General features: G+C 41.0%; 2 protein-coding genes across 2 annotated transcripts in view; both read left to right on the top strand.

The window, feature by feature from the left end:
- The first annotated feature begins 334 nt into the window (after positions 1–334).
- Positions 335–5,962, top strand: LOC145415932 (uncharacterized). Its single transcript, XM_080285041.1, has 5 exons — positions 335–415; positions 1,647–1,802; positions 2,764–2,955; positions 4,855–4,964; positions 5,796–5,962. Exons 2-5 carry the CDS (start codon positions 1,685–1,687, stop codon positions 5,847–5,849), a joined length of 474 nt encoding a protein of 157 aa, XP_080141167.1. The 5' UTR covers positions 335–415; positions 1,647–1,684; the 3' UTR covers positions 5,850–5,962.
- Positions 5,963–19,735: 13,773 nt separating this feature from the next.
- LOC145415931 (uncharacterized) overlaps positions 19,736–25,079 on the top strand; it is a 65,860-nt gene continuing 60,516 nt past the window's right edge. The window contains exon 1 of the mRNA XM_080285040.1: positions 19,736–19,805. The gene's annotated coding sequence lies outside the window, so the exon portion shown is untranslated. The remainder of the gene's footprint in view (positions 19,806–25,079) is intronic.

The following is a 25,079-nucleotide window of genomic DNA, read 5'->3' as shown; positions in this document are numbered from 1 at the left end:
CTCTCTCTCTCTCTCTCTCTCTCTCTCTCTCTCTCTCTCTCTCTCCTTCCACTACCCATCTTCCCCTCCAGTCTCTCACCGTCTTTCCTACTTCCCTCCATCCCGCCTCTTCTCACTCTCCCTAATTATCTCCCTTCCTCTCTCAAGGTCCTTGCATGCTATACTCCCCCTATCCCTCCCTCCTCCTCTCTCTCACCGCACCCCCTTAACTCACTCCCTCCCTTCTCCGTCCCCACTTTCCTCTTCTCTCTTTCCTTCTTCCCCCCATCCTCCCCCCACTACCTCACCTTTACTTCTGCACATTCCCCCTTCCATCTCCCCTTACATTCTCCTCGGTCTCATCTCCCTATAAAAGACGGAATCCACACCTCTCCTCTTCACTCCACTCACCTTCTCTTCCACAGCGAAGAATCAGGTAACCTCATTCATAAAGTTAATTCAGATACAACCCATTTTATACGTGCTACCACTTAACATTTCTTCACCTCTGGGCACTTCTTGTGGTGAAACAATGTAAAAATCTCTTTTACGACTGGTTACCCTATCACTACTACTAAGTCTTTTCTGTTAAATACGCGGTAAAATCATCTGATACTCTTTACTTATGGGATAAACTCTGCTACAGAATTGGCTAAAATCCTTGATTAACTCAGAGAAAACCGACAGCTTTCACATCCTAGAGCAAAATAAGTTACTATTATTGTGTACATATGCAGCATAAAATCTCGGTGAGACTTTGCCAGTAACTCACTAAGCATCTATAGCCATAATTTTATTACAATATTCCCTCTTAGTAATATATAGAAAAATTCGCCTGATGAATTAAAGCTAAGAGGATTTCATTTCTTGTATAAACTGGCTTTTTTTTTCTCTGACTATCTTTTAGCAGGGAAATAGCATTATCGAAGGAATTTAAAAAACATACCGGAAGTTGTTTGATCCTTGGTTCTCTTGGCATTGATTTCTCTCCAACTTGGCCTAAAATTGTCATGTCTCCATCGTGAATTATGATTTGCAATAACGGGTTAACACTAGAATAGGAAGATAGTCAAAGAAAGGATGTAACGACGTAGCTTTGTCCTATTCTACCACTGAGCTGCATGAAATAAGCTGCAAAAAGATGTAAATCAGGGACAAATTAAGGTTAAAAGGAATATAAACAGGTAACTTTACCAATTCTTCACTCCTCGCTCACGCTTCCCTCAGTTTCCGTCTCCATTCCAACACTCACTGCCCACTCATCCCTCACCTCCCTTCCCATACCTGCCTTACCACTTCCCCATTCGCTGCCCACTTATCCTTCACTCTCCGTCCAATTACCTGCCTTGCCATTTCCACACTCATTCCTCACTCATGCCCCGCTCTTCCCAACCCCACCCCCTTTACATTCCTTCCCTACTCTCAGAGACATTCCTCACTCATCTCACATTTTACCTCCTTTTACATTCCTTTCTCACTCCCACACACACACACTCTCCACTCATCGCCCACTCTCCCCCCACCTACCACTTCCCACCTCACTCCTGACACATCCTTCACTCTCCCTCCCCTTATTTGCTTTCAGTAATTTCCCACTCACTCTCCACGCTACCTCCCGTCACCTACCTACCCCACTCCCACAGTCACTCTCTCCCTCTCCCCTACAGGCACCACCACCACCACCACCACCACCACAACCACCACCATGCGGATGGCCCTTCTCAGCCTCTTCGTCATGGGTCTTCTGGCCGGAGGAAGTCTGGCACAGCTTCTGCCCTGCAGCGGGTCCAACGTCTTCCTTGACGTTGTTGTTCCTCCGCTTGGTTAGTGGCTGTGTTTTGGTTGTCGTCTGAATGTCACTCTCATTTGCTGGTTCTCCTTCTAACATGCATATTCAGTCTCACATTCATTGGCATACTCCCTGGTATGAGAAGGTATCATATATAAAACACACACACACACACACACACACACACACACACACACACACACACACACACACACACACACACACACACACACACACACACACACACACACATCCATTCAGCAGTATTTATTGTATTTACTGATTCACTTACACATATTCAAACAGATAAGAAACCTAACGCAGCTGAAAGAACGTTTCTACTATATATTCTCATTCTCTCAGTCTTAACTGACTCCCACAGACACTCGCACTCCCTTCATCTCATGCAGGTTCACTCATACTCAAAGGATGTTCCATCTCACTCGCTCATTTACTCAATACCCAATTATGGAGATTGGTGAAAGAAGTTTCCAGGACTTTCTTACTCAGGTTCTTTCTCCTACTGTCACAGGCTTACTATAAAGAAGTTGCTTTATTTGCATTATTTTTACTACTAATGAATGGGTCGAATCTACCAAAACTTCGATCAGATAATAGACTTAGATTTGTAATCTTATTCTCAAAAGTCTAAAAAATTCACACAGCCAATCAGCATATTAGGATAAGCCTTTCTTCCTCTCTCTCTTCCTCCTCGTTCTTTTCAGTTTATCTCAGTCTTTTCCGTTCTGCCTTTGCCTCCTCCTACACCTGCAACTCTACTAACATTCTCCGTAACCCTCCACAGCCAAAGCCATACCAGTATGTGAAGGAGAGAATTCATTACCTCCAACTGCCTACCAACTCCTCTCCCTTTTTCACCGTCCTTCCTGTTTCCTCCCCTGTCTCCCTCTTCTCTCTTCCCTTTTTCAGATGCCTTCTCTGCCTCCCTCTTTTCTCCCCGCCTCTAATAACCCCATTCTCCGAACCCTCTACAGTCGACGTAACATGTCAGGGGCCGCTCCTGTTACCCGCGTGCGAGATCAACTTGTTGGGCTGCGTCCTGGAACTTGACATACTCTGCGGAGGCCTCACCGAAGCCCTGCTGACAACAATAAAGGAAATTTTGACAGAGTGCGTCGCAGAGTTGGAACTTGAGGTGAACTTGGACCTTCTCGCTAACATTACCGGTAATGTCCATCTCACGCTGATTTTTATACTGTTACACGTTTTACACTGATTTTCACAATGTCACTCTTTCATCCTGATTTGCATAATGTCACTCATTTTAATTAAGGTGATTTTCATATTGTCACTGTTTTAAGCTGATTTTCACACTGTCACTCTGTCTTCCGCTTATTTTCATATTGTTCCTGTTTTTGCTCATTTTGATATAGTCACTCTGTGTTACGTTGATTTTCTTACTCTGTTTTACCCTGTCTCTCATGCCACAGCTTTATGTTATGTGATTGTTTTAATCTGGCTCTCATGCCCATTCTTTATGTTATGTGATTAATCTGGCTCCCATACCTTAGTTTTATATTGTGTGATTCTGTTTTACACTGGATCTCATACCCTAACTTAATGCTATGTGATTCTATTACACTCTGGCTCTCATACCTGAGCATTATGTTATGCGATTCTGTTTTTCTCTGAATCTCATATCGTCGATTTAAAGACTTTTGTTTTACTCTGGCGCCAATACCATACCTTTATTTTTTGTGATTCTGTTTTACTGTTTTATATTATTTTGGTGCCAGTACTATGACTTTATTCTATTCTCACCACATGTTACTCATTCCAGGTTGGTGGTGCCGGAAAGCAAGAGAAAGCAACCTCTGTCACTCTCATTCTTTTCCTCAGCAGTCTAATTAAATGGTCTCTCTTTCAAACTATCTTAAAACTCCTACACACTCATCCTCCTCTTATTCACGATTTACCCCAGCTGCTTCACTTCTTCCTCTGACAGAAGACTGGCAGAGTCGTTTTCCCAGGAGCCACTTTATTTCAATTTGCTTGATACCAAACACGCTTCCCACACTCCTGGATTGTCACACCTCCAGTTATAAAACTTTTTTATCACTATCATTCCTTCATTCGCCTAGATCTCATTATTTCCCTCATTAACTCCACTTCTAATCTGTATACTGTCATCAATCTCCCACCACACCTTCTCTCTACCGGCTTTACCATAACTTAGCCTGATCTGCCCATTCCATTGCACTACGTCTACTTTAACACGTCCCTGGTCTTTCAAGCTCTATCAATGTCCTCTTTCACTCTGCTAAGTCATGTAATTCCACATACAGACCTGGAACACTTCATCACCAGCACTTCTACCCTTTTTCGGTCCCTAGTATTCAATGATCACTGCTTGCATGAATACAGGACCTTCAGGGTCACTTTGCTTTCCTACCCTGACCCCTTCTTCCCCATGCTTCACAGTGCCCTAATATGCCTTCTCCAAACCTGCGACATACTTCAGATCCCTTAGCTCAGTCTGCTGCATTGATCATTGTTAAATTCCTAAAACACTATATTTTCTCCTATTTCGCGATCAAACTTCATAGCATTCTTCTCCATCTACTTGTTAGATGTCATTATCTCGGCTTTTCTTGAATTCGCTAAGCTACTTCCCTTTAATATGAAGACTTATTTTCAGTTTCTTCTGCCAAGCTGGATTCATCACGTAGTTGAATGTGGCGAAAATGTTTAATCTAGAGGCAAATTTGTTATTATTTGTGGTGCGGTAAATATTTTTAATCTTCTGGTTGATTTGTTTTTATTTCTGGGTTGTAGATTTCAAATAAGTATAAGACGATAATGCTGTCGATGGCGAAGATATTACACTGATTCCTAAACAACTAGAGTGAGAAAGATTAATTCTCTCTCAGTCACATCCCCATCCAACATTCCTCCAAACGGCTCACCTGCCTTGCCCTGCCCTGCCTTCTTCTAAATTTTTCTTCCCTTCCCTGCCTTCCTCTTCATTACCCTGCTCTGTCCTGGATTGCCTATGTCCTTTCAAACGTCAGGCAGCTTCTCTAATCACTTGACCTAATCGACCCTCTCCCCTTCCTCTACCACAGTCGACACATCACCTGAGGTGAACTTGGATATCTTGGTACAAATCTTCGGCCTTGAAACCCTCCCGGAGGTCATCGCGTGTCTGCTGTCGAAGCTGAAGATACTAGGCTTTGTGAGTACGACAGATAGATATAGAAAAAATGATGGAGAGAGAGAGAGAGAGAGAGAGAGAGAGAGAGAGAGAGAAAGAAAATGGGAGAAATGGCTTTCCCCCGAGCTAGACCCTGTATTGGATTATATAGCCCCGCTAGGTTATAGGAGCGCGCTGCCACTCCCGGCACGGCAGTCCCGGGCGAAGCTTGAACTCGCAATACCCCGATTACGAGCTTGATGCTCTACCACTGAGCCACCGTGCCCCCAGAGAGAGAGAGAGAGAGAGAGAGAGAGAGAGAGAGAGAATTATCTGATATTTTTTTATTTTATAGTAATTAAAGTATGTATTAACATACGATGCTTACTTCCTCGATCATTATCACTCTTTTGTTGAAATTTTACTTTGCGTTAAGTCGTAGTCGTTAAAAAAAAATAAATCCATAACCTCTATAGCTTATCTTTCGCCGGAAAAAAAAAAAAAAAAAAAAAAAACATGCATATCGCCTGTAACCTCTCTGTCTGTCTGTCTCTCCCTGTTTCTGTCTGTCTGTCTGTCTGTCTGTCTGTCTGTCTGTCTCTTATAAATATATAGGGTATATATATATATATATATATATATATATATATATATATATATATATATATCCTGAAAAAAATATCCATAACCCCAATAACATGTATATCTTTCTAACATCAAAAAAAGATCCAAAAGAACTATAACTTCTCTCTCTCTAACATCAAAAAAAGATCAATAACCCATGGAATCTCTCTCTTTCTCTCTCCCTCTCTCTTTCTGAAAAAAAGATCCATAACTCCTATAACTCACTCTCTCCCTCTCTCTCCCCCACAGCTCACCGACTTCATCTTCTGCTTGCTTAGAATAATTTTTGGAATTCTTGGATAACATGGAAACCGCTGAACCGACCTGACCCAACGTGAACCGGAACCAGGACCAATCTCCATTCTGTGTGCATGCGCCTGTGTCTGTGTGTTCGCGCGCACGAGTGTGTAAGTGAATAAATCCAAAGCAGCATCTTACATTGTTTTTATTACCTGACTAACATACAGATCATATATATTTTTTACCCAGTTCTGAATATTGATAATTTAAATGATAGAAAGTATCACATAAAATCATTTCCACTAAAAGTATAAGGAACAGTAATGTACAGATACCGGTATATATAATTCCCTTTTCAACATAACCCTTAATGCTAGTTCTTCAAGGGAACATTGCTTTGTCTTGGTGCTGAAGCCTGTGCATTCCAGTCATTAAAGGAACTATACTAATCAGGTGCAACCACACTGGGAAGTTTCTTTACTAGAGATCACATGAAAAGTGTTCCCCTGACACTAAGTGCCTGAACTGGACATACGAGGCACCAACTCAAATATTTTTCTAGTAGTTCACTATCTTGCAGTCTACCAGGTTCTTTTCACTGGATAGGGAAGGAGTTGAGAAACGTTCGTGTAACCAGTTAGCGAAGTTGTCCGCCTATATCGATGCCACCACGTGAGGGCTTCCCTCACCAGTGCCAGCCTCTTTCTAAACCACAAAGGCGAGTTCCGTCTAACCATGGTCCTTAATCTTCAGCAGCGATGCAGCAGATGACTTTGGCGTAGTCAGCTCTGTTCCGGAGCAAGAGTTGTCAAGAATATACGAATTTTTACAATCTAGGCGCCTTTGCCAACGAAACCTTGGGATGAGCAGTCCTCATGAAGAGTCCGGTCGTCTGTCCTGTTTTTTTCTCTCCATGGACTTTGAAAGTCAGTGTGGTGAGTCCACAGCAACTGACAATGACGACACTACCCGGCCACATATAGTATCAGCAGTGTCGGCTGCTGCGGGTTTACCACACTGAGGCGAACGAAATCACAGTACACCAAACGTAGGAGTGTTTGGAGAGACATGTAAAAAAACTTATAGATGTCCCGTGGAAGAAGAAAAAAGAACCCTTCTTTACAATGCCGTGGAACAAGAAAAAAAAAACGGTCAATTTTTACACATTGCCCTTATCCGAATTTTTCATCCAACCTGAGTGTTTCCTGTTGTTTTTGGTGTGATTCGATCGATTTTGACCTTCGTTTCTATCGCAAGTCGCTAGTTTTTGTTGAACGCCACTAGCGACTTCCGGTGGCAAGGACCGGTCCAAATCGACAAAAATCACACGAAAAACAATAGAAAACACTCAGGTTGGACGCCTATTATCATGTGAAACGTATTTTTTAGCGGTTCTTCCCCCTCCCCCCAAGAATACTGGGGGACCTGTGGGAAACCGGGGTGTTGGGTGGGGGAAAAACGCAAAAGCGGGTGGTTTCTTACTGGAACTGTTATAAAAATCAAACGAAAAACACTAAAATCCTTCAGAAGAAAATAATTTTAAGCTTCTCAGGGAGTTCGTGTTTCCAAACTGGGGGGCTTCGCCCCCCAGACCCCCCAACCCTGGCCGTGCTCCCTAGCTGGGGGGCTTCGCCCCCCAGACCCCCATAACATTAACAAAACCTCATCTAACCTAACCTAACCGGGTGTAAATAAGAAATAATGCATTTACCTAGCAGTTTACAGTTCCTCGTCTGCATCTGAAGAGTCGTCTGTAGCTGTAACGGCAACTGGTGACGGGCGGCAGTGCAAAACTTTCTGATCCTCACGTAAAATGAGACTTTTGCCTTGATTTGGGTACTTTGTTCCTGTTGAAGGTAAAACACCATGCGATCACACAAAGGCAACAGTTTTATCTTCTTGCTGGTAGAACTGTGAAATAGCAGTGAAATAATAAATTTTGCAGGCTTCCCAGTCTATGGTTGGAGACGAACTGACTTTCAAATCTTGCGAGCCCTATCATGGGGTATTTGAAATTTTACTTTGTGATTGGCTGATTCACGTGTTACGCATGCGCTTTATCCACCCACACACATAACAGTAAACACGCACCAACGAACACACACAATTGTCCGATCACGGCAGGGAAAATCTCTCCCATAGAAAATAATAAATGTAATAAATTGCATAACTCATCAACGGTTGATTTAGGACGGAAGTGTCATAGAAGAAAAAATGCTTAGAATTGCGTAAAGTATAAGGTGAGTTAGCCACTTTTGTTGTCAGTGAGTTGGGTGTACGTACGAAATAATACCACCTATCTGTGATTGTGATTGGCGGAAGTAAATCGCGCGTAACTCGTTTATTATCAATTTGCGAGAGAAATGCCATAGAAGAAAAGATTCTTAGAATGACCAATTCTACTAGAAAATGTTAATAAAAAGTCGAAAATCGGATGAGAGCAACGTGTAAAATATAACCAAAAAACTACCCTTCTTTACAATGGATAACGACGAAAGTAGGAGATACAAGCATTCGAAAACTGTAATTTCTCATACATGGAAAAAACAACTAAAGAGTAAAAATATAAGAGTTCTTCTTTACACGGAAAACAAAACACATCATTGCAAAATTGAAGATCCGCTTATTCTGGGATGTGACGGAGGTCACAAAGGAAAATACAGGCTGAAGAAGGCAGTTCCGGAGCTGATCTGCTGCATACATGAATGACTAAGAGTATCGGTTAACTCTTGCTTAGACAGCTGGACCGAGAAGGGGTGAGAGTGTGCTGCCAGAAATGTTCTACGCGGACGAGGGGTGCAAGTAGACTTTTCAGAAACACACCAAAACAGCGATCGTGCAGAGATAAAGATACAACACTGCAGAGAAGAGGGATAGGTTGAAGTGAGTCAGTGAGAGAGGATGTTAAGAGACGATAAGCCTTTGACTCCACCCTGTTTACAAGAACTGTATATTGGGATACTACTTGACCTCTTCATTACAACTAATCTTTCAGCTTACACTGTTAATCTTTTCCCTCCGTTGGGCTCCTCCGATCACAACCTCATCGCCTTAACCTGTCCTATCGCACCGGTACCACCTATGGACCCTCCAAAGAAACGTCGGCTGTGGCACTTTGGAGCTGCAGATTGGGAGGCATTCAGGCAAGACTTCTTTGATTTTCCCTGGAATGATTATTGCTTCCATGGCCGGGAGGCATTTGAGTGTGCCTTGCTCATTACGGAGGTTATTCCCTCAGGCATGGAAGCACACATTCTTTTCTCATATCCTCTGACTAATGTACGAAAGCCTTGGTTTAATCACGCTTGTTCTAATGCTGTCCTCAACAGGGGCAGGGCCTATGAAAGGTACTGGAGCCACCCCTCCCCTGAATCACATCTTTTATACATTTCTGCCCAGAATCGTGCTAAGTCTGTTCTTCGCTCTGCTAAAAACAATTTCATCCGTACTAAATGCTCTCAACTCTCCAAATTGAATTCTTCCCTCTACTTCTGGCACCTTGCCAAAAACCTTTCAAACAACTTTACCTCATCATCCTTCCCTCCTCTTTTCTACTCTGATGGCTCTGTAGCTATTTCTTCTACTGATAAAGCATATCTCTTTGCTCAGACTTTCTCCTCCAATTCTACCTTAGACGATTCCGGTGCTGTTCCTCCATCACTTCCCCCCTCTGACTTCCTCATGGCTGAAATTTAAATTTCTTCAGCCGATGTATTTTCTGCCATCACAGGCCTCAATACTAATAAGGTATATGGGCCTAATGGAGTCCCTCCTGTTGTTTTCAAGAACTATGCCTCTGCGCTTACACCCTGCCTAGGTAAACTCTTTCGCCTTTGTCGATCAACTTGTATCTTTCCTTCTTGCTGGAAGTTTGCTTTCATTCAGCCAGTCCTAAAGAAGGGTGACCATTCCCAACCCTCTAACTATCGTCCAATTACTTTAACATCCTGTATCTCAAAAGTTTTCGAGTCAATTCTTAATAGAAAATTTTTAAAGCATTTTTCCTATCACAACCTCCTTTTTGATCGTCAGTATGGGTTCCGTCAGAGACGCTCCACTGGCAATCTTCTCACCTACCTTTCAAATTCGCGGTCATCCTTCTTTCGGGACTTTGGTGAAAGCTTTCGATCGAGTCTGGCATAAATTAATTTCCAAACCGCCTTCTTACGGTTTCTATCCTTCTATCTGTGCCTTCATCTCTAGCTTCCTTTCTGGTCGTTCTATAACCCCTGTTGTTGACGGCCATCGTTCTCCTCCTAGAACCTAGATCTATCAACAGTGGTGTTCCTCAGGGCTCTGTCCAATTACCAACTCGCTTCCTTTAATTCATCAATGACCTTCTAAGCTGTATATCTAACCCTATCCACTCATGCACTGATGGCTCCACCCTTCACCTTTGCATTCGGTTCCCGAAACGTACATCTCAGCAGTTACTTCAACAAACAAGGGATGAGGCTATGGCACACTTAATGTCTGACTTGGCTCGTATCTCTGACTGGGGTAAGAATAATCTGGTTGTTTTTAATGCATCAAAGACTCAGCTTTTACAACTATTAACCCGACAAAATCTTCCACAGGTATACCCACTAGTGTTTAATAATATTCAGCTTAATCCTGCATCATCCTTGAACATGCTTGGGGTTTCATTTACTCGAGACTTATCTTGGAGAGATCATATTACGTCTCTTGTAAAATCTGCTTCCAAGAGATTAGGTGTACTAAGCCGACTCCGTTCCATCTTTACCCCTGCTCAATTGTTGACTCTGTGCATGGGTTTTATCCACCCCTATGTGGAGTACAACTCTCATGTGTGGGTAGGCTCCCCACATACAGCTTTTCTCAATAGGGTGGAGTCAAAGGCTTTTCGTCTCACTAACTCTCCTCCTCTTACTGACTCCCTTCAACCATTGTCTCTTCGTAGCACTGTTGCATCTTTATATCTTCTCCATCGCTGCTTCAATGGTCACTGCTCCGCTGAACTGTCTGCATGCATTCCTCCACCTCTTCGACGGGCGCGTAGCAACAGTTTAGCAGCAAATACTCATCCTTTTTCTGTCCAACTCTCTAATGCATGAGTTAACCGTTACTCCCAGTCCTTCATTTATGTAACAGGGCAACTCTGGAACTGTCTCCCTCTGTCTGTATTTCCTGCTTCCTATAATCTCCAGTCTTTCAAACGCAGTTTGTCCAGGCATCTCGAAATGATCGGATCTTGAATTTGGCTCTCTCTTGTATTTTGTTTTCTGAAAGGAACAATAATTGCGGGCTCGCGGCCTTTTTTCCTTCTTCCTCGCATAAAAAAAAAAAAAAAAAGATCAGAAACATGCTACATGTACTACACACACGGGCGAATAAGACCCCTATACAAAGTCAACAGTCGTCTAGTGTAACGAAAACAGGGAGTCGGCTTAATGCACTTAATCTCTCGGAAGGAGATTTTGCACGGGTGATAGTATAATCTTTCCATGATTCGTAGAGAAAGAAAACCCAAGGATATTAAGAGACAATGAAGAACTGAACTGTGGTTTGTTAAACGTTATTGGATATTCCTGTGAAAGATTTTAACCGGACAGGTATATACTGAACATATATACACATACATATAATGAATATATATATATATATATATATATATATATATATATATATATATATATATATATATATATATATATATATATCAGCCGTGGCTCAGTGGATTAGAGCGCTCCGCTCTGACCGAAGGGTCGGAGGATCGAATCCACCCAAGGGTCATTGGTAGACATCAGGAAGGGCATCCGGTCATAAAATGCTACACGCTCCAAACCAAACTCCTCTACTCAGGGGCAATGCCTTAGCCCTCATCCAAAAAAGGGGTACCTGGCGTAAAACTCACACTTCTATATATATATATATATATATATATATATATATATATATATATATATATATATATATATATATATATAAAGTCAGAAATGATAGTCAGGTCAGAAAGTAGTCAGCCACAGCTTCATCATATCATTATTTAAAAAACTGAAGAAACGGACACCGAAACAAGCATTTAGGACCGTGAAGAATAGAGTCAAGGGAGTTAAAATGGATGGGGATAAAAGTGCAGTTCAGAGAATCACTGATAAATAGAAGGGAAACAGCTGGTGACAGGACAGAGCACTGACGAACACCACTATCGATAGTTTTAGAAGACGAATAAAGGCAGTCTACAATAGCATCTACAGGACGACCACAAAGGAAGCTTGAGATGAAGACACAGACAGGAAAGAAACCATAAATGCGCGCTTGGAAATCATCAGTTTTTGCCAAACTCGGTCGATAGCTTTGACTATGATACGTGCAATGACAAAAGTTTCGCCACAGTCCCGAAAGGAGGATGACCAAAAATCATAAGGCAAGGTGTACATCACCAATGGAGCATCCATAGAAGAAAAAAGTTTATGAGAGGACAATGCTTCATAAACTTCTAGTTAAACATACCCTCAAACTCTTTACAAAAACAAGATACTGAGGCAATTGGCCGATACTGAGAGGGTTAGGAACGACCACCCCTTTTCTGAAGAGACTGAATGAAAGCAAACTTCCAGGAAGATGGTATGGCACAACATGACAGACATAGGCAAAAGAGTTTACCCAGCCAGGGTGCCAACACAGACACATCTTATATATATATATATATATATATATATATATATATATATATATATATATATATATATATATATATATATATATATATATATATTACTCCCATGAACAGCATTTAATATATATCCATCATTAATTCCTTCACTAATAAATATCAACTGAGTTGAATGAAATCGTCTGGTCTTCGCAATAACACAAAACAAAAATGGTCACTGGACTAAAGAGGTGATTTCTTTTGTTCCATCAACGTTTCTATGCAGCTTTTACATTTATGGATTTATTGTATACAGCCATCTTCTTGGATTTGCAGTTGTCCATCTAACTCCAAATTTCAATCATAAATATCTCTGTCATCAGCCAAATCATGTCTATTCTCTATGTAACCAGACCGTCCATCCAAATACCCTGCTGCCATATTCATTAGTAACATTTCCACTACTTATGGCTTCTCGTACATATTCTATACCACAGCATCACACCCGTATGTTAACGTCAGCACTGATACACCCTCTGACAGTTTTTTTTTTTTTTTTGCAACATCTATTTTAATTTTCTGGTCGCAATTCGTGGTTTTCATGGCAACTACCACTTTTATTTTCTGCTTTTTAACAAACTTTATTTACGCTTCCCTCTTTGATTACTCTTGTTTTTCTGTCACTGGGCAAATGTAGTTAAAATGTTCAAGGTCTTTGTGAAGTGACCTGTAAATTATTATTATTATTATTATTATTATTATTATTTTTATTATTATTATTATTGTTATTATTATTATTATTATTATTATTTTAATCATCATCATTATTATTATTAAAGTTTTCATGACAACAAACACGTTAGAACTGACTTCCATACTTGTATATTAATATTGGATTACCAGTTATTATATCATTATCTACTTCAGAAATAATTTAAACAGCATTTACAGAATTAAGTCATCCTTACTACAGATGCTGTTCACAAGACGAAGCAATGAGCTGGTATTATAGGTGTGTGTGTGTGTGTGTGTGTGTGTGTGTGTGTGTGTGTGTGTGGGTGGGTGTGTGTGGGTGGGTGGGTGGATGGATTGGTGTGTGTGTGTGTGTGTGTGTGTGTGTGTGTGTGTGTGTGAGAGAGAGAGAGAGAGAGAGAGAGAGAGAGAGAGAGAGAGAGAGAGAGAGAGAGAGAGAGAGACAGACAGACAGACAGACAGACAGACAGACAGACAGAGACAGAGACAGACAGACAGACAGACAGACAGACAGAGACAGAGACAGAGACAGACAGATCGACAGACAGACAGACATAGAACGAGACAGAGAGAGACAGAGATAGAGAGAGAGGGGGGGAAGGGCGTGGTCAGGTGCTCACAACGTAAGCTCATTGGTGTTATAACACCTGTGTGGGACTTACCTGTCTCCACCTTCTTAACCCCTCTCATACCTACTTCCCTCCCTTCCTTTTCACCCCATTTTTCCCACTTCCTCCCTAGCTTTCTCTTCCCTCCTTTTCTCTCACTCTTCCTTTCCTTTCACCCTTCCTCCCATTTCTCTTCCCTTGCCTTTCCTACTTCCTTCTTCCTCCCCCGTCTCTCTCTCCTACTCTTCCCGAAGTCTCATGCCTCTCCTGCTCTCCTGCTTCTGTTTTCTTGGTTCTCACTTTCTCCTCACTCTCTCAGTCACACACATCTAACCACCCACCCAATCCAACACAAAACATTTGTCATCTCACTTTCTCTCTCGTCCACAGATGGACACCATCAACTGCATGAAGACTGGATCCTTTTGAACACATGGAACCCACTGAACAGACTAAACCTGACTGAACCAGAACCAGTACCTCTAGTGTGTGCGTGTGTGTGTGTGTGTGTGTGTGTAGCCAGGATCACCATATCACCACAACATATCACAATCACCATATCACACCATACCTAATATAGCAGTGTATAGCACTCCATACATCCATTTTTATCTCTTGTACAACCGTTACTTTTGAAAACTATTTAGTTGTCTGGTGGTGCAAGAATGGACAATAACCACGTCATCGTACTGAATGGGTTTACAATTCACACTACCAAAATCCGCAACATCACATGCATCCCCTCTCTTCTTACTCTCCTCTTCGTATCCCGTCTCTACCTTCCAATCAGCCTTTGCCTGTTTTTCATCTACTCTTCCTTCTCTATATCTCGCCTCAGTTGTAACTCACATCTCCTCTCCCTTTATCTCCATCCTCTCCCCTCCACAAATTCATTCCATTATTCTTCATCTGTCTTTAATTTATTGCTCTATCTACTCCCCTTCCTTCCCGTCATTCTCTTTCCTCCTCCCCTCATCTCCACCATCTCCCATCTCCACCTTCATTCCAGAGTCCCTCTTTCTTCTCCCATTTATTCTTGCCACCTCTCCCTCTCCTTTTCACCATCCCTCTCCTTTTTCTCCATGCTCTTCCTCACTCCTTTCTCTCCTTTCTCACACTACACCACGCACATCATTGGATTAGTATGTAGTTTCAATTTATAGCTCTATGAAAAATCATGAATAAATTCCATTATACATCTTGTATACTTTTCGTGACCTCTCTAATAAAAGACCTTGTAGTTTTGAAAATACTTTTAAATTATGGTAATAACTTTTTTTTTTCATACATCTAAGGCAAAAAAAAAAAAAAAAAAAAAAATGTACAGCAGTCCAAACAATACTAAAAAATCAACCTATTCAGATTTTTTATGTAACCATTAGAGGTACTTCTTCAAAGGAAAACAAGCTTGCCGTGGCGAGGAAGCTTCTGCATCTCAGTCATCAGCGGAGCTATACTAGTCTGGTGCAGCCCTACTAGACAGGTTCCTTCTTAGGCATCACCAGAAAAATCTTACTTTGCAGTAAGTGGCCGACTTGGCCCCGTGAGCAACCAGGTCACACCTAAACAAATACAACTACTTCTATCAAATCATGGGCCACAGTTCCTAACAACATTGGAGAAATTAGCCATGATGAGATCAAACCTACTCTAGAGCAAGGGGTGCGAAGAATATGTTTCTCAATATAGCTGCCTTTGGAAACTAAATCATGGGACTTGAAACGTCCTCATTCTTGCTTCTGAAGCCAAGTTGGTTCTCCTTATCAGGGATGCCAGTGATGTAAACAAAGATATCACAGGTCTTAGTGAGGTCACAACACCTGGTGAGGCATTTGTAGAACTGTCTGATATTTATGTCTTGCGATACAAAGGAAAATATGAAAAGATGCAACATGGCTAATGATTTTTTATCAATAATAACTTAAATGGAAATAATGAAACAGACTCTAGTATAAAGTAAATGAAACAACAGGAGGCCTAATAACATAAATTTTAAAAAATGGAAAAATATTTTCCAACCATGTTTCAAAGTCTGCTTATAAGATCGAAGGGAGAGAAAAATTTTATCAAGATGAAAAGGAAACCCTGAAAAGAATAAGAACTGGCTTACGTTCGTGATGGGAGACATAAAACTTAAAGCAGGTATGAAAAAGGACTTGGGTTATCAGAATATTTCAGATGCTCTGTTAATGAAATTTAAGGTGATTAACGCCTTCCTTCAGTACAAACAGTGTAGGAAGTGGATTTGGAATGAACCATATAGTGAAACGAAGAATGACATAGAGTTCACCTTCCCTGGCACAACACCCGCTGGTACAGTGAAGAATATAACTGCACTGAACAGGGCACATGTAAGACGTAAACAAGAAGAAAGAGGGGTTACGTGGTACCGGATCTCACAAGAGAGGAGAGCTTAATCCGATGTGAAAGGTCATATCCTGTAGCGGTGAGAGAATTAGTTTGTTAGCTCAAAGTAAATATTCGCGGTTGATGGATGAAGCAGACCACGACAAAGAGCAAAGGAATGAATAGTTTATAAAAACAGGTACCGAACACCTGTACAAGTAGCAGGAAGGAAACTTCTAAAGAGCAACAGCAAAATTTCTGATAGTACAGAGGAATTTGTATGAAAGTGAGAACGTCATAGAACGAACAAGGCCTCACACAACAGCATCTGTACCGAAAAAATACCAACAAAAGAAAAACGAAGATGTCCAAAAGTACAACATGAGCAGGGTTGAATAAACTTCAAGGAATTGTGAAATTCAAAAAGAAGCAAGTGAAGGCTTGGCTTGGGAAGAAAGCAGATGTCTCCTTTGAAAGATGCTACTGGAAGAAAAAACGTATATGAATCAAAGGTGATATGAATATTTTTTTTTCAAACTTCACAAGAGTAACACTGTGACTGAAGGGCCAGTTCAGGAGAGGGAAATAGTGTACACAGTAATTTCCAGCAATACAATTGAAGTAAAAAGGGTCCTACGAAGAATGAATATGGATAAAGCGGAAGGTGAAGACTATCGAACCATGGATCTTATTAGCCATACAGGTGCCTTTCCACTGAACGGAATATGCAAACTTTCTACGAGACTGTTTAAGCAAAAAAAAAAAAAAAAAAAAAAAAAGAGAGAGAGAGAGAAAATATGAATTAAATCTGTTATAGATGCCGACCAGCCAAATGAAAAAATTGTACTGTTTCGTAGCTACGCGACAGTTGACCATATTGAAAAATTTTAACCAAGGAACTAAGAAAACATTTAGACATAAAAAGGGAGTTTCCTGGTTAAGGGGAAAAGGTAGGTAATATAAACAGGTCATGTCCCTGGCAGAGCAGACAACAGACGGACAACCAGGGCAACGGAGAGGCAGGCCCGAGATATGTGAGAGGAAGAGCCAGACAAGGAGCAAAATGGAGATATGAAATGGGAAAATTTGCTGGTAATCGATGGACCAGAGAAATAGCTAAACTGTAGAACGGGATGGAAAATCATGAGAGGTCGTCGCCCCACAGTGGACTGACTCAGGCTCCTGGTGTGTGTGTGTGTGTGTGTGTGTGTGTGCGGGCGGCCGAATGTTTTAATGGTGTTTAATGTGTCTTTAACCGTGCCTAAGTGGGCGCCCACACATGCTCCAAACATGTGATCGACAAGAGGAAACGACGCTCAGGGGTCCGTCCAACGTTAAGATTAAGATACTGCAGCGGCTCTGACCCGGTGCGTCGCTTCGTCTTGTCGATCACCTTTTCAAACAAGTGTGGCCACACCTAACACCAGCTTGCAGGCTTCTGCTCCGTGTACTTAAACATGTGTATTCCTTCCACACACGTGCCGTAGGCAAATGATTCACGTCACGCCAGCAGATGCTTATTACCTTCATTACCTTGAGAAATACGTTCCTAAATTCACCAGCCGTATCTTACCATTCAGCCAATTGCTAGAGTAATTGGCGATGTCAGATGTGCCAATATGTCGGGTATTATTAGTAAGAAGAGTATATCTGAGACAGAGTGGGATTTAGATGAAAAACTAAGTGATAAGTGAGAATTCCGGTGTGTGGAAGGAGAAGGAGGAGCGAATGAAGGTCACAGGTTCGTGGAGTTGATATTGATCGTAAGACTCTGACTATATGTAATTAATAATAATAATAATAATAATAATAATAATAATAAAAATAAACCAGCAAGTAATCATCATCACCATCATCATATCAATACTAATAATATGTCAGGACCAACTTCTCTAGCCCCGGGCTCTTAAGTTTCTCATGGGGCAACATGGGATTGGATGATGTATGTATGGAAAGATAATAATAACAACAATAATAAAACAAGTAAACATAATCATCACTATCATCATGATCATCATCATCATCATCATCATAATCATCATCATCATATTAATAATAGTAAGAGTTGTAATAATCACATTTTACAATAATAAAAAAAACAAAATAATCACAATCATAATAATAATAATAATAATAATAATAATAATAATAATAATAATAATATAATAATAATAATAATATAATAATAATAATAATAATAATGATAAAAACAATAATATATCAATAACAATAATTATAATAATGATAATATTAATAATAATAATAAATAATAATAATAATAATAATAATAATACTAACGAGGACAACTGTAGTCGAGTGTCACAAATCTTCTAAAGCACTCAGGTGTGGTGTTCCTCAGGGTACTGTTCCTTCACGGAGTCTCTCTCCTATTCATCAAGTATCAAAAAGTCATCTTTACATCCTTCCCTCTTTACATTTTGAAACAATAAACCTATGAACATATTTAACAGTAACTCCTCATAGTTATACATGGCCAGTAATTTAAAACGTACGTCATGAAGAAAAAACTTTATGCCACATAAGAAGTAAACAATTTCTTCAGAAATATTTGAGTAAAAACATATGAGAGGAAACAGTCAAAGTGAAACCACCTGTAACCTGTGCAATTATACTATTGTAATTAACTGCATCTATTACCTTATTACATACAGAGAACTCACATTCCTGTCACACTTACAGGAGTAGAATAAATAACGAAAATATTATGGTAGAAGTACTGATTGATGGATTAGGTGAGACGAGGTACTTTATTACGTTTTTCATCAGAATAGTCTTTATTTTTATACTTTAGCTGGAAAATCTGGCAGTAATGAGGTAAATGAATGCAAGATCTAATCCATGTCTCTCCTAAGGTATATAAAATCGTCTGCAGATGCCTCTAACAAAATATACAAATAATCTTTATAAGACTATTAGGTCCTATCATTTAGTTTCCTAAACCATCTGTGTGTGTGTGTGTGTGTGTGTGTGTGTGTGTGTGTGTGTGTGTGTGTGTGTGTGTGCGTGTGTGTGTTTAAATCCTGTTCTCCAAGTTTTTTTTCTTACTGAAATAAAACAGTCTGGGAACAACGTAAATCTTACCTGGTAACAGCAGATCACCTGGCAAAGAGGTACCTCTGTCTGTCTATCTGTCTGTATGTCTATCTGTCTGTCTCTGTCTCTGTGTGTCTGTCTGTCAGTCTCTCTCTCTCTCTCTCTCTCTCTCTCTCTCTCTCTCTCTCTCTCTCTCTCTCTCTCTCTCTCTCTCTCTCTCTCTCTCTCTCTCTCTCTCTCTCTCTCTCTCTCTCTCTCTCACTCCTTCCACTACCCATCTTTCCCTCCACTCTATCATCGTCTTTCCTCCTTCCCTCCATCTCAGTCTCTTCTCACTGTCCCCAATTATCTTCCTTCCTCTTTCAAGGTCCTTGCATGCTCTGCTCCCCATTTCCCACCCTCATTCTCTCTCTCTCTTTCTCACCGCACCCCCTTAGCTCGCTCCCTCCCTTCTCCGTCCCCTCTTTCCTCTTCTGTCTTTCCTTCATCTCTCCACCGCCCCCATTCTCCTCACCTTTAATTCTATACATTTACCCTTCAGTCTCCCCTTACATTCTCCTCGGTGTCATATCCCTATAAAAGACGGAATCCACACCTCTCCACTTCACTCCACTCACCTTCTCTTCCACAGCGAAGAATCAGGTAACCTCATTCATAAAGTTAATTCAGATACAACCCATTTTATACGTGCTATCTCTTAAGATTTCTTCACCTCTGGGCACTTCTTGAGGTGAAACAATGTAAAAATATCTTTTAAAACTAGTTACCCTTTCACTGCTACTAAGTCTTTGTTATTAAACACGCCGTAAATCCATCTGATTTTCTTTAGTTATGGGAAAAACTCTGCTACAGAATTGACTAAAATCCTTGATTAACTTATAGATAAACGACAACTTTTTACATCTTACAGCAAAGTAAGTTACTACTATTGTACACATTTCGGGCATAAAATCTCGATGACACTTTGATAATCGCTCATTCAAGATCTATAGCCATAATTTTATTACCTTATTCCCTCTTGGAAATATTCAGAAAAATTCACTTGATGAACTAAAGCTAAGCAGATTTCATTTCTTGTATAAACCTCTTTTTTTTTTTCTTCTTTTTTTGGCTCAGTATCTTTTAACAGGAAAATAGCTTGATCGAAGAAATTAAAAAATATACCGAGAGTTGTTTGATCCTTGGTTCTCTTGGTATTATTTTTTTCTAACTTGGCCCTATGAATCCCCGAGGGTGCCACAGGAAATGATTGATTGATTGATTGAACTTGGCCTAAAATTGTCATCTCTTCATCGTGAATGTTGATTTGCAATACGGGGTTACAACTAGAATATGACGATAGTCAAAGAAAGGATGTAACGCCTAGGCTTTGTCTTATCCTACGACTGAGGTGCGTGAAATAATCTGCAAAAACACGTAAATCTGGGACAAATTAAGATTAAAAGGAATATATGAACGTAACTTTCTAATTCTCCACTCCTCGCTCACGCTTCCCTCAGTTTCCGAATACATTCCAACACTTACTCCCCACTCATCCCTCACGCTCCCTTCCCATACATGCCTTACTACTCCCCCACTCACTGCCAACTCATCCCTCACTCTCCGTCCCCTTACCCGCCTTACCACTTCCACACTCATTCCCCACTCACGCCCATTCTTCCCCCCTTTACAACCCTTCCCGACTCTCAAAGACATTCTTCACTCATCCCCCATTTTCCCTCCTTCTACTTTCCTTCCCCACTCCCACACACACACTCCTCATTCATCGCCCACTCTCCCTCCACTTACCACGTCCCATCTCACTCCTCACACATCCTTAACTTTTCCTCCCCTTATTTGCTTTCATTAATTTCCCACTCACTCTCCACGCTCCCTCCCTTCGCCTACCTTCCCCACTAACACACTCACTCTCTCGCTCTCCCCTACAGGCACCACTACCACCACCACCACCACCACCACCATGTGGATGGCCTTCTGGCCGGAGGAAGTCTGGCACAGAGTTTACTGCCCTGTAGTGGGTTCACGTATTCATTGAAGCTGTTATTCCCGGGATTCGTTAGTGGCTGTGTTCTGGTTGCCGTCTGAATGTCACTCATTCGATGTCTCTCCTTTTAACATGCATACTCACTCACACATGCATTCGTACACTCGCTGGTAACAGATGGTATCAGATATAACACACACACACACACACACACACACACACACACACACACACACACACACACACACACACCTACATCCCTTCAGAAGTATTTATTGTACTTATTGATTCACTTACACAAATCATTCACACAGGCACGAAACCTAACACAGCTGAACGATCGTTTCTACTATATACTCTCACTCCCTCAGTCTTAATTAACTCCCACAGACGCTCGCACTCGTTGCACCCCATGCGGGTTCACTGATACTCCAAAGGATGCTCCATCTCATTCACTCATATACCCAATAGCACTTATGGTGATTGGAGAAAGTTTCGGAGACGTTCTACCGCAGGTTCTTTCTCCTACTGTCACAAGCTTAGTTTAAAGAAGTTACTTTATTTGCATCATTTACTGGTAATGGATGGGTCGAATCTACCAAAACCTGCATTACATAATACACTTAGATTTATATTGTTACACTCTAAAGTCTAAACCATTCACACCGCCAAAGCAGCATATGAGGAAGAGCCTCTCTTCATCTCTCTCTGCCTCCCCATTCTTTTCAGTTTATCTCAGTCTTTTCCGTTCTTCCTCTGCCTCCTCCTTCACCTGCTCCTCTACTAGCAATCTCCTAAACCCTCCACAGCCAAAGCAATATGCGATGGAGAGAATTCACTACCTCCAACTGCCTACCCATTCCTCTCCCCTTTTCTTCGTCCTTCCTGTTTCCTCAGCTGTCTCCCTCTTTCCTCCTCCCTCTTTCAGGCGCTTTCCCTGCCTCCCTCTTTTCTCCCTGCCTCTAATAACCATATTCTCCCAACCTTTTACAGTCGGAGTAGTATGTCAGGGGCCGCTTCTGTTACCCGTGTGCCAGCTCACCGTGTTAGGCTGCATTTTGGAACTTCACATATTCTGCGGAGACTTCACCCAGGACCTGCTGGACATAAAAATCGAAACTTTGACAGACAGCGTCGCAGAGTTGAAACTGGAAGTGATCTTGGACCTTCTCGCTAACATTACCCGTAATGTCACTCTATTTTACGCTGATATTCATACTGTCACTCGTTTTACACTGATTTTCACAATGCACTTTCTCTTACTCTAATTCTCATAATGACACTCATTTTAAATTGATTTTCATTGTCACTGTTTTAAGCTGATATTCACACAGTCACTCTGTCTTTCGCTGATTTTCATATTGTCATTGTTTTAAGCTGATTTTCACACTGTCACTCTGTCTTTCACTGATTTTCATATTGTTCCTGTTTTACTCTCATTTTGATATAGTCACTCTGTATTACGGCGATTTTCATACTCTGTTTTATACTGTCTCTCATACGACAGCTTTATGTTATGTGATTATTTTAATCTGGCTCTCATACCCATTCTTTGTTATGTGATTGCTCTGGCTCCCATATCTTAGCATTGTGTTGTGTGATTCTGTTTTACACTGGGACTAATACGGTACCCTAACTTACTGCCTTGTGATTCTATTTTACTCTGGCTGTCATTAAGCAGCATTATGTTATGCGATTTTGTTTTTCTCTGACTCTCATATCTTTGACTTATGAGATTTTGTTTTACTCTGGCGCCAATACCATACATTCATTTTATGTGATTCTGTTTTACTCTGGTTTATATTATTTTGGTGGCAGTACTATGACTTTATTCTATTCTTACTACATGTTACTCATTCCACGTTGGTGATGCCGGAAAGCAGGAGAAAGCAACCTCAGTCACTCTCATTCTGTTTCTCAGCTGTCTTATTTAATGGTCTACATAAAGCTATCTTCAAATCATTTGACCCTCATCCAATTCTAATTCACGGTTTACCCCAGCTGCTTCATTTCTTGCCGTCGCAGGTTACTGATGGATTGTTCTTCACTAAGCCACTTCGTTCCATTTTGCTTTATACCATACACACTTCTCACACTCGGTCACACCTCTAGTTAAAAATATATTTCAACACTATCCATCCTGCTGCGTCTAGACCTCATCATTTCCTTCATTAATTCCACTTCTAATCTGTATACTGTCGTCTATCTCTCACCACACCTTCTCTCTACTGGCTATATCATAACATAGCCTGATCTGCCCATTCCATTGCACTACGTTTACATTAACACGTCCCTGGCCTGTCAAACTCTTTCAATGTCCTCTTTCACTCTGCTAAGTCATCTAACTCCACATACAGACCTGCAGCACTTCATCAAAGCACTTGCATCCTTTTTCGGTCTTTAGTATTCAAAGATCGATGCATGCATCAATACAGGACCGTCAGGGTCACTTTGCTTTCCTACTTCCCCATGCTTCACATTGCCCTAATATGCCTCCTCTCCTATCATACGACTTGCTTGAGATCCCATAGTTCTGTCTGGTGCTTTGGCCAGTTTTAAATTCCTACAGCACTATATTTCCTCCTACACTTGAGCGATAAAGCTTACATAGCGTTCTACTCCATGTGTTAGATGTCATCACCTCGGCTTTTCTTGTATTCGATAAACTTCTTCAATTTAATGTGAAGACTTTTTTTCAGCTAATTCTTGCAAACTGGATTCACCAAGTAGTTCAGTGTGGCGAATCTGTTTAATCTTCAGGCAAATTTGTTGTTATTTATGGTGTGGGAAACTTTCTAATCTTCCTGCTAATTTGTTTTTATATGAGGTGTGGAAAATCTTTTAAATCTTCTGAATGATTTGTTTATATTTGTGGGATGTAGAGTTCAGATAATGACAAGACAACAACGATGCCGATGACAAAGATATTACAGTGATTCCTTAAGTACTAGAATGAGAAATATTTATTCTCTCTCAGTCAAATCCCCCTCCAACATTCCCCCAAACTGCTAACCTGCCTTGCCCTGCCCTGCTTTCCCCTAAATTATGCTGCCCCTCTCTGCCTTCCTCTACATTACTCTGCCCTGCATTCCTCTTCATTACCCTGCCCTGCATTCCTCTTCATTCCCCTGCCCTGTCCTGCTCTGCCCTGTGTTCCTTCAAACATCAGGCAGGTTCTCTAATCACTTGACCTAATCGACCCTCTCCCCTTCCTCTACCACAGTCGGCACACCACCTGAGGTGATCTTGGATATCTTTCTAGAAATCTTCGGCCTTGAAAGCCTCGTGGCGGTTCTCCTGTGTCTGCTGTCGAAGCTTGGCTTTGTGAGTACGACAGATAGATATAGAAAAATTGATGAGAAAGAGAGAGAGAGAGAGAGAGAGAGAGAGAGAGAGAGAGAGAGAGAGAGAGAGAGAGAGTTATTATCTGATACTTTTTATTTTATAGTAAAAACATTGTGAAATTTTTTCTTTAAGTGTTACGCCGTGGTTGTTCTAAATTGAAAAAAAAAAAAAAAAAATCCATGACCTATATAACTTATCTCTAACTTGAAAAAAACATGTATAACTCCTGTGGCTCTCTCTCTGTCTCTCTCTCTATCTCTGTCTGTCTGTCTGTCTGTCTTTCTCTCTCTCTCTCTCTCTCTCTCTCTCTCTCTCTCTCTCTCTCACACACACACACACACACACACACACACACACACACACACACACACATATGAAAAAGATCTCTAAGCCCTATAGCTTATCTGTCCATCCTGAAAAAAAGATCCATAACTCCTATAACTCACTCTCTCTCTCTCTCTCTCTCTCTCTCTCTCTCTCTCTCTCTCTCTCTCTCTCTCTCTCCACAGCTCTTCGAATTCATCTCATGCTTGCTTGGTGGAGTTCTTGGAATTCTTGGATAACATGGAACCTGTTGAACCGACCTG

Source organism: Coenobita brevimanus, chromosome 104 (assembly GCF_032717465.1).
Source record: "Coenobita brevimanus isolate Jiangsu-jjx chromosome 104, ASM3271746v2, whole genome shotgun sequence".
Taxonomy (NCBI): Eukaryota; Metazoa; Arthropoda; class Malacostraca; order Decapoda; family Coenobitidae; genus Coenobita; species Coenobita brevimanus.
The sequence above is the reverse complement of the archived record's forward strand: the minus strand, read 5'-3'. Positions and strand labels throughout refer to the sequence as shown.